The 16,706-nt window shown below is 46.2% G+C and overlaps 1 protein-coding gene across 1 annotated transcript in view; it reads left to right on the forward strand.

Annotated features, from left to right (window-relative positions):
* Nucleotides 1-16,706, forward strand: part of LOC122932831 (P2X purinoceptor 7-like) — a 36,083-nt gene that overhangs the window by 13,137 nt on the left and 6,240 nt on the right. Inside the window, exons 2-3 of the mRNA XM_044287464.1 lie at nt 10,097-10,186; nt 10,266-10,382. Of these exons, the coding sequence (XP_044143399.1) occupies nt 10,109-10,186; nt 10,266-10,382 (195 nt within the window). The 5' untranslated portion in view covers nt 10,097-10,108. The remainder of the gene's footprint in view (nt 1-10,096; nt 10,187-10,265; nt 10,383-16,706) is intronic.

The raw sequence follows: 16,706 nt of genomic DNA on the forward strand, positions 1-16,706 counted from the left end.
CTGGCACTGGAACAAGGACATTTTTCTCTAGTGTAAAGCTAGGTTTTTCACTGAATTTCTTAGGATATTTGTGACTTTGAATCTGTCCAGCGGGCGAGAGACAAACTCCAGGTAAAAACCTTCCCTTATAATGTTCAAAATCCAGAGGCTTGAGATTTTCTCCCAAGCTTGAAATGAGTGAGTTTGCCGCCCACAGGAGAGAGTCATTGCTGAGTGGGTTTGGAACCTGAGGAGGATTGGGAACTTGCCTTTCCTATTTTTATTATCTGCTCTGAAATCATTTCTTTGTCCCTTTTATAAAAATCCTTTTTGTTCCTTCGAAAAAAAAGCATATTTTTTTTTTTTGGGGGGGGGGGGTCTGGAGGTAGGGAAACCTTTTTTATTGTCTGAAGCCTTATCTAAAAGGTCGTCTAAAATAGAACCAAAAAGATAATCGCCCTGACAAAGAATGGCACAAAGTTTATTTTTAGATCCAGTGTCTCCAGACCACCCTTTGAGCCAAATAGCTCTCTTAGCGGAATTAGAGAGTATGGCTGACCTAGCGTTCAATTTCAACGCGTCAGCTGAGGTGTTGGAAATGAAATCCACCGCCTTAAGGATAGTGGGAAAAACGGCTAGTAATTGATCTCTGAGTTTTATTTTGAATGTGAGATTCCAACTCTTGTAGCCATAATTTTAAAGATCTAGCAGTGGATGTGGCGGCAATGTTAGGCTTGAGCTGAGGTCTCCCAGACTTTTTTTAGGTAAACATCCGCTCGCCTATCTATAGGGCCTTTTTGAAATTTTAGCAACTTGTGCATCCAACTTAGGAGGCCTGTCCCAATTTACAGAGTTCGCCTCATCAAAAGGAGACTTCCTCTTTACATTTTTAGGGACAAATTTTTTTTTTATCAGGCTTTTTCCATTCTTTTTGTATCAAGAATTTTAGGTTTTCATTCCTGGGAAAAACACTGGATTTTCTCTGACCTAGATCACCAAACATAATATCCTGAACGGATTTCTATCACTGGATTCATCAGGTTTCATTGTAGCACGGATTGCTTTTAATAAAGCTTTTGTATCATCTGGGGAAAAAAGTGGCCTGCCGGTGGATTCTTCGTCCTGCGACGAGTCTGAACTATCTAGGATTTCCCCTAGCTCACTTTCTTCTGATGAATCCGAATCTGACGTCTTATTAGCCATGCCTTGTCTGCCCGAGATTACGGAAGGGAGGCTCTTTTTAAAAACTGGGGCAAAACCAACCTCACCACTGGGTTTTGCAGGGGCCTGTTTGCCAGCCTCTTGCCTCAGGATTATGGCCCATACTAGGAGAAGACAGACAGACCGCACAGCTTAAATCTGTGGAACTGTTTTGGGCAGGAAAGCCAAGCTTGCGGCCGGCCAAATGTGACTTCCATGGAATTCGGGAACCCCTGCTCTGATCTGGGTGATTTTTGGATATGTTGTTCGCCCAGATCAGAGCTATCCATGGATGTATACATTATGGGGATATGTGGGGTTTTGAGGTGTTTTCGGTGTTTTGGGAAAAATGTGTGGTTTATGTCTGTGAGTGATTAAGTTAGCCCATCAGGTGTATATAAGTCAATGCTGTGTGCTCAATAAAGAGTTGCTGTATTACATCCAACATAGAGCCTCGTCTCATGTGTGTGGGGATTGCTATACGTGTATACTCCCCTGGCTATTACTTCTAGCTCTTGTAAGAGCTGTTCCTGGTTCCTGTGGTGGTATCGGTGTCGAGCGGAGTGCTTGGAGTCCTCGGGAGGCACTGGGAGCATCCATCAACGGAGGTACGCAGTCGGGGTGTCAGGAGATCCTTTACAAAAACTTTCAAGGAATCAGACACTTCCGACTTCACCATATCTCTAATATTCTGAAGTAGGGATGGGGATTCTTCTTTGACTAGTTTTTCAGCACAATGTTAACATAACATCTTTGGCCAAGAGGGCACAAGCTTCTTTTTACACATGGCACATTCTCTCCCTCTGGTCTTTGAGACAGCCTTTCTAGGCCTCTCTTTTATTGTCTAAAAATCAAGACAGAGACAAAAGAACGCTTAGCATGGCCCAGAAAAAAAAATAAAAAAGGATGGGGAATGATCCCCCTTACCCCACCAGGAGTTCCAGTCTGATTTCATGACCCTCCTGTGGTTCAGCGAGCTGGGCACTCTCATCCTCCATGGTACTGCAGGATAGAGTGTTTGTCCAGAGAGGATTCCGGATTCTCAGTAGGCTGGCAGAGCTGCTTCTGACCACGCGCTTCAATGGGAAAGAAATTTCCCGGTCGGGTCCTTGCTGATGCATGCTGCGGCCTTTAGTAGGGATTTTACTTCCTACTTCCGGAACGCACAGTGCGTGCGTTCCAAAACCGGAAGTCGTCGAGTGGCAGGCGGTGATCCGAACTGGGTGCCTGCTCAAATCATTGAGCAGGCACCCTGGGACAATGCAGGGGGGGGGGGGGGTCCTGTGTCTAGCGATGATGATGAGCCCACAAGGCGGCTGAGACGCCGCCAGGCAGAGCAAGGTGACCGCCATGCTAGGGACCCTGTGGCCCACACTAGTACGAGCAGCTCTGATGCTCGTACTAGTTTTCCGGCCCACCAGTTAAGTCCACCAGAGACCCCTGCCGGTGAACTCGTCTGGTGTACCTCAGAGCATTTTGAGCCCGCAATTCCTGATTTTGTAGGCCAACCAGGAATCCAGATTTCCACAGTGGGCTTCACTGAATACGACTAACTTTGTAAACCTGATGGTGGAGCAGAAGAACCTGTATGCCCAACAGTTTGTTGCTCAACACTCGGGCTCCTTTTTGGCTAGGGCCGGTGGCTGGACTCCGGTCAGTGCAGCCGAGATGATGACATTTTGCGGCCTCGTGCTACAAATGGGCCTAGTCAAAAAACCTAGTGTCAGGCATTACTGGAGTGGGGACGTCCTCTACCAGACCCCACTTTACAGTACGGCCATGACACGTACCCGGTTTGAGGCCATCCAGAAGTGCCTGCATTATGCAGATAATGTAGCATGCCCCCCCCCCCTCCCCCCAAGGTGATCCTGCCTAAGGCCGATCAGGCCGGTCATCGATCACTTTGGGGCCAAATTTGTGCAGGCCTATGTACCTGGAAGGGAGGTCGCGGTTAAGGAGTCTCTCATTGCTTTCAAGGGGAGACTAATTTTCCGCCAGTATGTTCCCTTAAAGCGGACGAGGTATGGCGTGAAGCTGTACAAACTTTGTGAGAGTACCTCAGGGTACACTTACAAGTTTTGTGTGTACGAGGGGCGAGATTCCAGTATTGAACCACCAGAATGTTCCCCCATTCTGGGTGTTAGCAGGGAACTTGTGTGGGACCTTATGCACCCACTGCTAGATAAGGGTTACCACCTGTACGTGGATAACTTTTACACTAGTATCCCCTTGTTCCAGTCCCTCACCGCCAGATCCACGTCCACTTGTGGGACTGTGCGGAAAAATCAACGCGGCCTCCCTACCCACCCCCTCCAGGTACCTATCCCCAGGGGTGCGACCCGTGCCCTTACCAGTGGAAACCTGTTGCTGGTCAGATATAAGGACAAGAGGGATGTCCTTGTACTGTCCACAATTCACGGTAACGGCATCACCCCGGTTCCTGCGCGAGGAGGTACCATGGCAACGGTCCTCAAGCCTGATTGTATCGTCGACTACAATCGGTATATAGGAGGAGTTGATCTCTCTGATAAAGTCCTCAAGCCATATAATGCCATGCGCAAAACCCGGGCAAGGTACATAAAAGTTGCGGTCTACTTGGTACAGGTTGCCTTGTACAACTCTTTTGTGCTGTCCTGGAGCGCTGGCAACACAGGGACATTCCTTCAGTTCTATGAGGCAATCCTCAAGGACCTGATTGTTTCTGACCGGGAAAGAGCAGGCCGGGGTACCTCGGGAACTGGAGGCGCCTGGATCGTCCCTGGCCAACACTTTCCAGGTGTGGTCCCCCATACTGGAAAAAAAGGACGGACCCCTAAAGTGCAGAGTGTGTCACAGGAGGGGGATACGGAAGCACACCACTACTCTGTGTGACATGTGCCCCGATCATCCGGGCCTCTGCATTGACGGTTGCTTCAGGGAGTACCACACCTCCATGGAGTACTACATTTACATTCCCCTTCCCAAATTTAGCAACTGACAATCGGATAAAAAAAAACAAATGGTTCTCAGACTTGAGACCCTAAAACAAAAAACAAAAAAAAAATCACAAATATTTAGTTAAAATAAAAAAGTAGACATATTAGGTATCGCCACGTCAGTAAGAATAAAAAAAAATTAAATAAAAACGGTGCCAAAACAGCAATTTTTTGGCATAACATTGTAATAGCAAGCAATAAAAGTCATATGCCCCCCAAAATAGTGCCCCAAAAAAATGAGCCCCTACCGAAGATAATCGGCTAAAAACAAAAAAAAACAACTAACTCAGACTATAGAGATACTAAAATGTTTTGGTTATAAAAAGATAATATAGTTTAAAACATAAATAAATAAAAAAAAAGACATATTACGTATTGCCGCGTCCGTAAGACTCTGCTCTATAAAAATATCCCATGACCTAACCCCTCAGATGAACACGGTCCATAAAATTAAGTAAAACGGTGCCAAAAAAGCAATTTTCGGGCAAATTTTCCATTTTAATCCGTTTTTTTTCCAGTAACAAAGCAAGGGTTAACAGCCAAACAAAACTTTAATATTTATTACCCTGGTTCTGCAGTTTACAGAAACACCACCTATGTGGTCGTAAACTGCTGTATGACCAAACTGCAGAAGGAAAGGAACGCCGTATGGTTTCTGGAAGGCAGATTTTGATGGCCTTTTTTTGGCACCATGTCCCATTTGAAGCCCCCCTGATGCACCCCTAGAGTAGAAACTCCATAAAAGCGACCCCATCTAAGAAACTACACCCCTCAAGGTATTCAAAACAAATTTTACAAACTTTATTAACCCTTTAGGTGTTCCTTAACAGTTTATAGCAAATGGGAGATGACATTTCAGAAATTATATTTTTGGTAACCTTGCCTCACAAAAATGGAATATAGATAAACCAAAAATCATATGTACCCTAAAAGTAGTCCCAAAAAAACTGCCACCTTATCCAGTAGTTTCCAAAATGGGGTCACTTTTATGGAGTTTCTACTATAGGGGTGCATCAGGGGGGCTTCAAATGGGACAAAGGGTGTAAATAAACCAGTCCAGCAAAATCTGCCTACAAAAAACCACACGGCGCACCTTTCCCTCTACGCCCTACTGTGTGCCCGAACAGTAGTGTACGGCCACATATGGGGTGTTTCTGCAAACTACAGAATCGGGGCAATAAATATAGCATTTTGTTTGGCTGTTAACCCTTGCTTTGTTACTGGAAAAAATGGATTAAAATTGAAAATTTGCCAAAAAAATGAAATTCTCTAATTTTATCTCCATTTGCCAATAATTCTTGTGCAACACCTAAAGGGTTAACAAAGATTTTAAAATCAGTTTTGGATACCTTGAGGGATGTCGTTTTTAGAATGGGGTCATTTTTGGGTGGTTTCTATTATGTAAGCCTCACAAAGTGACTTCAGACCTGAACTGGTCCCTAAAAAATTTTGGGGGGGAAATTTCAAGATTTGCTTCTAAACTTCTAAGCTTTGTAACGTCCCCAAAAATTAAAATATCATTCCTAAAATGATCCAAACATGAAGTAGACATATGGGGAATGTAAAGTAATAACTATTTTTGGAGGTATTACTATGTATTATAGAAGTAGAGAAATAGAAACTTGGAAATTTGCTAATTTTCCCCAAATTTTGGTAAATGTGGTATTTTTTTTTATAAATATGGTCTGGATAAGTAAAAGCGTTAAAGTTATCACCACATAAAGTGACACTGATCAGAAGGTCCTTAAGGGGTTAAATTGTTATGATTTTTGTACTATTTATATATGGATTAAAAAACGAATTTGTATTTTTAAATATGGTCACAGTTTACCCAGCTCAGCTCCCCTAGCTTAAACCCCCTTAAAGGGATTCTGTCACCTCCCCTAAGCCAAAAAACGATTTAAAAGCAGCCATGCAGCACAGCTTACCTGGATTAAGCTGTGCTGTTTAATCTTGAAATCCGTCCAGCAGTTACTGCAAAAAACCGCCCCTCTTTCAGTGCCCAGCCCGCCTTCCTTGTACTTCCTAACCGCCGCCCCCAGCCTGCCACAGCCTCCCCTCCCTCTCCTCCCCCTCCCTCACGCCGAACGAAGTCTCGCACAGGCGCAGTAACCACTGAGGGCTGCGCCTGTGCGATCATCAGGAGACTGAGGGCGGCAGCTTCATCTTCGTCACTGGGCATGCGCCGAGCCCAGTGACCTCCGATGCTCGCTCTTCCCTCAGTCAGTCTGGTAGGAAGCGCAGAGGATTGCCGATCGCTGCTGCACCCTGCGCTTTCTCCAGTCTGCCTGCCACAGTGAAGACGGCCAGCGATTTCTCTCCCCACCCTCCCTTCAGGAAAGAAATAAGTATTTGTTGGGGCGAATTAGGTATTATTATATTAAGTAAAGGTTTACTGAATTTATACATTTTCACTGAGCAAAATGTAGGATATAAAGATAAGAAATGAATGTTATGTGAGCAGCTAGGTCTGCACCCTTAGGAATAATATGTCTGCCACCCTCAGTATATCTGTATGTATCCCCTCCACCATCTATGCCCTCCTCAAAGCCTGCACACCCATCATAGTCAGGACCTCCTGCCCCAATATGTCACCCCCTCCATGGCAGGAACACACACACAATTGCCCCCCCCTCCCCCAAATGCTGGAACCAACATATGTGTCCCCTTTCAAACGCAGCATACCTCATTTGGCCTCTCCACCACCCCCTCCCCCAAATGCAGGCAACCCCTCCCTTATGTGTCACCACCACTGCTGTCAGTCACAAATCTTACGCCACCACTGCTGTCAGTCAGATGTTACGCCACCACTGCTGTCAGTCAGATGTTACGCCACCACTGCTATCAGTCACAAATCTTACGCCACCACTGCTGTCAGTCAGATGTTACGCCACCACTGCTGTCAGTCAGATGTTACGCCACCACTGCTGTCAGTCAGATGTTACACCACCACTGCTGTCAGTCAGATGTTACGCCACCACTGCTATCAGTCAGATGTTACGCCACCACTGCTATCAGTCAGATGTTACGCCACCACTGCTGTCAGTCAGATGTTACGCCACCACTGCTGTCAGTCAGATGTTACGCCACCACTGCTGTCAGTCAGATGTTACGCCACCACTGCTGTCAGTCAGATGTTACGCCACCACTGCTGTCAGTCAGATGTTACGCCACCACTGCTGTCAGTCAGATGTTACGCCACCACTGCTGTCAGTCAGATGTTACGCCACCACTGCTGTCAGTCAGATGTTACGCCACCACTGCTGTCAGTCAGATGTTACGCCACCACTGCTATCAGTCAGATGTTACGCCACCACTGCTGTCAGTCAGATGTTACGCCACCACTGCTGTCAGTCAGATGTTACGCCACCACTGCTGTCAGTCAGATGTTACGCCACCACTGCTATCAGTCACAAATCTTACGCCACCACTGCTGTCAGTCAGATGTTACGCCACCACTGCTATCAGTCAGATGTTACGCCACCACTGCTATCAGTCAGATGTTACGCCACCACTGCTATCAGTCAGATGTTACGCCACCACTGCTGTCAGTCAGATGTTACACCACCACTGCTATCAGTCAGATGTTACGCCACCACTGCTATCAGTCAGATGTTACACCACCACTGCTGTCAGTCAGATGTTACACCACCACTGCTGTCAGTCAGATGTTACGCCACCACTGCTGTCAGTCAGATGTTACGCCACCACTGCTGTCAGTCATAGATGTTACGCCACCACTGCTATCAGTCAGATGTTACGCCACCACTGCTATCAGTCAGATGTTACGCCACCACTGCTGTCAGTCAGATGTTACGCCACCACTGCTGTCAGTCAGATGTTACGCCACCACTGCTGTCAGTCAGATGTTACGCCACCACTGCTATCAGTCACAAATCTTACGCCACCACTGCTGTCAGTCAGATGTTACGCCACCACTGCTATCAGTCAGATGTTACGCCACCACTGCTGTCAGTCATAGATGTTACGCCACCACTGCTGTCAGTCAGATGTTACACCACCACTGCTATCAGTCAGATGTTACGCCACCACTGCTGTCAGTCAGATGTTACGCCACCACTGCTATTAGTCAGATGTTACGCCACCACTGCTGTCAGTCAGATGTTACGCCACCACTGCTGTCAGTCAGATGTTACGCCACCACTGCTGTCAGTCATAGATGTTACGCCACCACTGCTGTCAGTCAGATGTTACGCCACCACTGCTGTCAGTCAGATGTTACGCCACCACTGCTATCAGTCAGATGTTACGCCACCACTGCTATCAGTCAGATGTTACGCCACCACTGCTATCAGTCAGATGTTACGCCACCACTGCTGTCAGTCAGATGATACGCCACCACTGCTGTCAGTCAGATGTTACGCCACCACTGCTATCAGTCACAAATCTTACGCCACCACTGCTATCAGTCAGATGTTACGCCACCACTGCTATCAGTCAGATGTTACGCCACCACTGCTGTCAGTCAGATGTTACGCCACCACTGCTGTCAGTCATAGATGTTACGCCACCACTGCTATCAGTCAGATGTTACGCCACCACTGCTATCAGTCAGATGTTACGCCACCACTGCTGTCAGTCATAGATGTTACGCCACCACTGCTGTCAGTCAGATGTTACGCCACCACTGCTGTCAGTCAGATGTTACGCCACCACTGCTATCAGTCAGATGTTACGCCACCACTGCTATCAGTCAGATGTTACGCCACCACTGCTGTCAGTCATAGATGTTACGCCACCACTGCTGTCAGTCAGATGTTACGCCACCACTGCTGTCAGTCAGATGTTACGCCACCACTGCTATCAGTCAGATGTTACGCCACCACTGCTATCAGTCAGATGTTACGCCACCACTGCTGTCAGTCAGATGATACGCCACCACTGCTGTCAGTCAGATGTTACGCCACCACTGCTATCAGTCACAAATCTTACGCCACCACTGCTGTCAGTCAGATGTTACGCCACCACTGCTATCAGTCAGATGTTACGCCACCACTGCTATCAGTCAGATGTTACGCCACCACTGCTATCAGTCAGATGTTACGCCACCACTGCTGTCAGTCAGATGATACGCCACCACTGCTGTCAGTCAGATGTTACGCCACCACTGCTATCAGTCACAAATCTTACGCCACCACTGCTATCAGTCAGATGTTACGCCACCACTGCTATCAGTCAGATGTTACGCCACCACTGCTATCAGTCAGATGTTACGCCACCACTGCTGTCAGTCATAGATGTTACGCCACCACTGCTGTCAGTCAGATGTTACGCCACCACTGCTGTCAGTCAGATGTTACGCCACCACTGCTGTCAGTCAGATGTTACGCCACCACTGCTGTCAGTCATAGATGTTACGCCACCACTGCTGTCAGATATTACGCCACCACTGCTGTCAGTCAGATGTTACGCCACCACTGCTATCAGTCAGATGTTACGCCACCACTGCTATCAGTCAGATGTTACGCCACCACTGCTGTCAGTCAGATGTTACGCCACCACTGCTGTCAGTCACAAATCTTACGCCACCACTGCTGTCAGTCAGATGTTACGCCACCACTGCTATCAGTCAGATGTTACGCCACCACTGCTGTCAGTCATAGATGTTACGCCACCACTGCTGTCAGTCAGATGTTACACCACCACTGCTGTCAGTCAGATGTTACGCCACCACTGCTGTCAGTCAGATGTTACGCCACCACTGCTATCAGTCAGATGTTACGCCTCCACTGCTATCAGTCAGATGTTACGCCACCACTGCTATCAGTCAGATGTTACGCCACCACTGCAGTCAGTCAGATGTTACGCCACCACTGTTCACAGTGACAGATGTTACACCATGATTCCTGATACTGAACACTTTTTATATTAATTTAATTTCTATGTTTTAATTTGTTTAAATGTAACACTTATTTTATAAGATTTGTACCACTATGACGTCAAGTGAATGTGACGACATTTCGGATACAGTAAATGAAAATCAAAATATTGATTCCTCGACGACAAACATTGTGAGTATACAGGATATTATTAACGCTTTAATATTAAAATATAAATACTTAGATATGTAACTAATTATTTATATTATAGGTAACTAATTCAATGGAGTTGGATATACTAAATTCTTCAAATACTTGTACTATCTATCTGGATTATCCATATCAATTGGAGGCTTGTTATGTGGATGATGAAATTGTCAACCTTGAGGTAATTTAACCACTTCAGCCCCGCTAGGTGAAACCCCCTTCATGACCAGGCCACTTTTTACACTTCGGCACTACACTCCTTTCACCGTTTATCGCTCGGTCATGCAACTTACCACCCAAATGAATTTTACCTCCTTTTCTTCTCACTAATGGAGCTTTCATTTGGTGGTATTTTATTGCTGCTGACATTTTTACTTTTTTTGTTATTAATCAAAATGTAACGATTTTTTTGCAAAAAAATGACATTTTTCACTTTCAGCTGTGAAATTTTGCAAAAAAAACGACATCCATATATAAATTTTTCGCTAAATTTATAGTTCTACATGTCTTTGATAAAAAAAAAATGTTTGGGCAAAAAAAAAATGGTTTGGGTAAAAGTTATAGCATTTACAAACTATGGTACAAAAATGTGAATTTCCGCTTTTTGAAACGGCTCTGATTTTCTGAGCACCTGTCATGTTTCCTGAGGTTCTACAATGCCCAAACAGTATAACTACCCCACAAATGACCCCATTTCGGAAAGTAGACACCCTAAGGTATTCGCTGATGGGCATAGTGAGTTCATAGAACTTTTTATTTTTTGTCACAAGTTAGCGGAAAATTATGATGATTTTTATTTATTTATTTTTCTTACAAAGTCTCATATTCCACTAACTTGCGACAAAAAATAAAAAATTCTAGGAACTCACCATGCCCCTCACAGAATACCTTGGGGTGTCTTCTTTCCAAAATGGGGTCACTTGTGGGGTAGTTATACTGCCCTGGCAATTTAGGGGCCCAAATGTGTGAGAAGAACTTTGCAATCAAAATGTGTAAGAAATGACCGGTGAAATCCGAAAGGTGCACTTTGGAATATGCGCCCCTTTGCCCACCTTGGCAGCAAAAAAGTGTCACACATGTGGTATCGCCGTACTCAGGAGAAGTTGGGGAATGTGTTTTGGGGTGTCATTTTACATATACCCATGCTGGGTGAGAGAAATATCTTGGCAAACGACAACTTTTCCCATTTTTTTATACAAAGTTGGCATTTGACCAAGATATTTCTCTCACCCAGCATGGGTATATGTAAAATGACACCCCAAAACACATTCCCCAACTTCTCCTGAGAACGGCGATACCAGATGTGTCACACTTTTTTGCTGCCAAGGTGGGCAAAGGGGCACATATTCCAAAGTGCACCTTTCGGATTTTGCAGGGCATTTTTTACACATTTTGATTGCAAGGTACTTCTCACACATTTGGGCCCCTAAATTGCCAGGGCAGTATAACTACGCCACAAGTGACCCCATTTTGGAAAGAAGACACCCTAAGGTATTCCGTGAGGGGCACTGCGAGTTCCTAGAATTTTTTATTTTTTGTCACAAGTTAGCAGAAAATGATGATTTTTTTTTTTTCTCTTTTTTCCTTACAAAGTCTCATATTCCACTAACTTGCGACAAAAAATAAAAAATTCTAGGAACTCGCCATGCCCCTCACGGAATACCTTGGGGTGTCTTCTTTCCAAAATGGGGTCACTTGTGGCGTAGTTATACTACCCTGGCAATTTAGGGGCCCATATGTGTGAGAAGTACTTTGCAATCAAAATCTGTAAAAAATGACCGGTGAAATCCGAAAGGTGCACTTTGGAATATGCGCCCCTTTGCCCACCTTGGCATCAAAAAAGTGTGACACATCTGGTATCGCCGTACTCAGGAGAAGTTGGGGAATGTGTTTTGGGGTGTCATTTTACATATACCCATGCTGGGTGAGAGAAATATGTTGGCAAAAGACAACTTTTCCCATTTTTTTATACAAAGTTGGCATTTGACCAAGATATTTATCTCACCCAGCATGGGTATATGTAAAATGACACCCCAAAACACATTCCCCAACTTCTTCTGAGTACAGCGATACCAGATGTGTCACACTTTTTTGCAGCCTAGATGCGCAAAGGGGCCCAAATTCCTTTTAGGAGGGCATTTTTAGACATTTGGATCCCAGACTTCTTCTCACGCTTTAGGGCCCCTAAAAAGCCAGGGCAGTATAAATACCCCACATGTGACCCCACTTTGGAAAGAAGACACCCCAAGGTATCCAATGAGGGGCCTGGCAAGTTCAAAGAATTTTTTTTTTTTTGCATAAGTTAGCGGAAATTGATTTTTTTTTGTTTTTTCTCACAAAGTCTCACTTTCCGCTAACTTAGGACAAAAATTTCAATCTTTCATGGACTCAATATGCCCCTCAGCGAATACCTTGGGGTGTCTTCTTTCCAAAATGGGGTCAGTTGTGGGGTGTTTGTACTGCCCTGGCATTTGAGGGTCTCCGCAATCATTACATGTATGGCCAGCATTAGGAGTTTCTGCTATTCTCCTTATATTGAGCATACAGGTAATGAGATTTTTTTTTCCGTTCAGCCTCTGGGCTGAAAGAAAAAAATGAACGGCACAGATTTCTTCATTCGCATCGATCAATGTGGATGAAAAAATCTCTGCCAAAAAAAAAAAAATGGAGGGGAAAGGCGTCTGCCAGGACATAGGAGCTCCGCCCTACATCCATACCCACTTAGCTCGTATGCCCTGGCAAACCAGATTTCTCCATTCGCATCAATCGATGTGGATGAATAAATCATTGCCGGGATTTTTTTTTTTTATATATATATACATACAAAGCGCTTGCCAAAGCATAGGAACGCCGCCTCCTCCTCAGCTCGTATGCCTCGGCAAACGTATCTGTCACTGCAGAGGAGAAAATCCCGTCTTGCAGCGCCGTATACACCGACTTGCGTGTAATCTGACAGCAGCGCAATGCTTCTGTCAGAATGCACATCGGTGCTGCAGCTAGTAGATCGGTTGGTCCACCTGGAAGGTAAAAAGACAAAAAAAAAAAAAAAGAAAAAAACAGGCCACAACGCAATAATTTTATTAACTTTGGAACAGAACATGTAACTTTAACTTTTGGAACTAAACATTAACCTGTTTGCTTACCTGTTTTTTTTTTGTTTTTTTACCTTTATAGAACAAACCTCTCCTTCCCCATGGGTCAATGTGCAAAGCGCAAATCGCCCAAAGATGTGGCGAAGTGCGTTATGCACTTTGTCCCATGTGAAAGGAGACGTTTGCAGCAGCAGTGAGTGAATGGGCCCTAATAGCCCTGTGTGCCTGTCCTGGTGAGATGATCCCTATGCTAATAGTGTACCTGTGAGTGGTACTTCCGGAAACACTCTCCAAAGCATAGGGCAGGGTGGTCCGGACAGTCAGGACAGAAATAGCGGGTGTCACGCCTTATTCCACTCCTGCTACAGACACAACATCTTTTTCGGGGTGACGGTTGGGTTGAGGTACCAGGAACGACATTGGGGAAATGTCGCTCGTGTAGACGGCTAACTACACTGGTGGTTGGGGCCACGGAACCTCCTGGATACAGGAGGTTCTCAATGATCTCTTCCTGAAATTTGAGGAAGGATCCAGTTCTCCCAGCCTTACTGTAGAGAACAAAACTATTGTACAGAGCCAATTGAATTAAATATACAGACACCTTCTTATACCAGCGTCTGGTGCGTCGGGAAACTAAATACGGAGACAACATCTGGTCATTGAAGTCGACCCCTCCCATGTGGAGGTTATAGTCGTGGACTGAGAGGGGCTTTTCAATGACACGGGTTGCTCGCTCAATTTGTATTGTCGTGTCTGCGTGAATGGAGGAGAGCATGTAAACGTCACGCTTGTCTCTCCATTTCACCGCAAGCAGTTCTTCGTTACACAGTGCGGCCCTCTGCCCCCTTGCAAGACGGGTGGTAACGAGCCGTTGGGGGAAGCCCGCGCGACTAGTTCGCGCGGTACCACAGGCGCCAATCCGTTCTAGAAACAAATGCCTAAAGAGGGCCACACTTGTGTAAAAATTGTCCACATAAAGATGGTACCCCTTGCCGAATAAGGGTGACACCAAGTCCCAAACTGTCTTCCCACTGCTCCCCAGGTAGTCAGGGCAACCGACCGGCTCCAGGGTCTGATCTTTTCCCTCATAGACCCGAAATTTGTGGGTATAGCCTGTGGCCCTTTCACAGAGCTTATACAATTTGACCCCATACCGGGCGCGCTTGCTTGGGATGTATTGCTTGAAGCCAAGGCGCCCGGTAAAATGTATCAGGGACTCGTCTATGCAGATGTTTTGCTCTGGGGTATAAATATCTGCAAATTTCTGGTTGAAATGGTCTATGAGGGGCCGAATTTTGTGGAGCCGGTCAAAAGCAGGGTGGCCCCTGGGACGGGAGGCGGTGTTGTCACTAAAGTGCAGGAACCGCAGGATGGCCTCAAAACGTGCCCTGGACATGGCAGCAGAGAACATGGGCATGTGATGAATCGGGTTCGTGGACCAATATGACCGCAATTCATGTTTTTTTGTCAGGCCCATGTTGAGGAGGAGGCCCAGAAAAGTTTTAAGTTCGGAAACTTGGACTGGTTTCCACCGGAAAGGCTGGGCATAAAAGCTTCCCGGGTTAGCGGTGATAAATTGTGTGGCATACCTGTTTGTTTCGGCCACAACTATGTCTAAAAGCTCCGCAGTCAAGAACAGCTCAAAAAATCCCAGGGCCGAACCGATCTGAGCCGTCTCAACCCGAACTCCAGACTGGGCAGTGAAAGGGAAAACTACAGGTGCGGCTGAAGTTGGGGACTGCCAATCAGGGTTTGCCAGCACCTCTGGGATTCTAGGGGCTCTACGGGCACGTCTTTGCGGTGGCTGCGACGGGGTCACTACTGCACGTGCCACCGTACCAGCTTCAACTGCCCTTCTGGTGCTCGCTACTTCACCAGGTTGTACGGCAGTGCTGGTACTAGGTCCAGGGAGGGCTGGGCTGCTGGTGTATGCCTCACCACGTAATCCGACAGCACCAGCCCCACTCTGCTGCTCTTGAAGCGGATCCTGCGCAACCTGCGGTCTAGCGACACGGGGCCGGGTACGCCTGGTGCTATCAGGGACCTCAGCCTCCTCGTCCGAACTTTGGGTCAGAGAGCCACTGCTTTCTACAGGTTCGTATTCTGACCCGCTGGATTCATCAGATGAGGGTTCCCACTCCTCATCCGACTGGGTCAGAAGCCTGTAGGCCTCTTCAGAAGAATACCCCCTGTTTGACATGTGGGCAACTAAATTTAGGGGTATTCCCTGAGACTACCCAAGAAAAAAAAAGCAAGCCTGTCTTACAAAGGGGAGCCTAGCGAAGTACCGGAGGCCGCTGCGGTTGATAAAAAATATCAAAACTGATTTTTTTATCGCCGCAGTGCGTGTAAAGTGAATGTGCAGTGATCAAAAAAAATTTTTTTTTTGTCACTGCGGTGGGGCGGGTGTGGGCGAACGCACGTGTGGGCGACCGATCAGGCCTGATCGGGCAAACACTGCGTTTTGGGTGGAGGGCGAGCTAAAGTGACACTAGTACTATTATAGATCTGACCGTGATCAGTTTTGATCACTTTCAGATACTATAAAAGTACAAATGCTGATTAGCGATACGCTAATCAGCGAATAACGGACTGCGGTGCGGTGGGCTGGGCGCTAACTGATCGCTAACTACCTAACCAAGGGACCTAAACTATACCTAAAACCTAACGGTCAATAACAGTGAAAAAAAAAAGTGACAGTTTGCACTGATCACTTTTTTCTTTTCACTTGTGATTGACAGGGGGTGATCAAAGAGGTGATCAAAGGGTTAATTGGGGTTCAGGGGGGTGATCAGGGGCTATAGTGTAGTGTTTGGTGTACTCACTGTGAAGCCTGCTCCTCTGCTGGATCCAACCGACGAAAAGAACCAGCAGAGGAGCAGGCAGCCATATAACAGATCATATTTACAAATATGATCTGCTATCTGGCACTTTGATTGGATTTTTTAAAAATCAGCAACCTGCCAGCCACGATCATTGGCTGGCAGGTTGCTGACGAAATACTTCTGTGCGAAATGCCGGCGCGAACTGCGCATGCGCGCGCGCATAGTCGCGTCATCTCGCGTCTCGCGAGATGACGCGTATATGCGTGACTGTGCGCAGCGCTGCCACCTCCGGAACGCACATGTGCGTTAGGCGGTCCGGAGGTGGTTAAAAGTATACTCCAAATAATATATGTTGTTTTTTTTTTTACAATGGTAATCTGTCAACAGGAATTTTTATATTGAAAGGTACAATAAAATAACTTTTTTCGTGCAGTAGTTCATGCTGTGATAATTTTTTATTATGTCACGTTGTCGAATTTAGAGTTATGCAAAGGAATCTCGAAGGAGGTAAGACTGGCGTTTTCGTCCACCTTTGCAGCCCAATAACTCCCCCCCTGCAGTGCCCAGCCGTTCAACCGTGATGTTCCC

Source organism: Bufo gargarizans, chromosome 3 (genome assembly GCF_014858855.1).
Source record: "Bufo gargarizans isolate SCDJY-AF-19 chromosome 3, ASM1485885v1, whole genome shotgun sequence".
NCBI classification, from domain to species: Eukaryota; Metazoa; Chordata; class Amphibia; order Anura; family Bufonidae; genus Bufo; species Bufo gargarizans.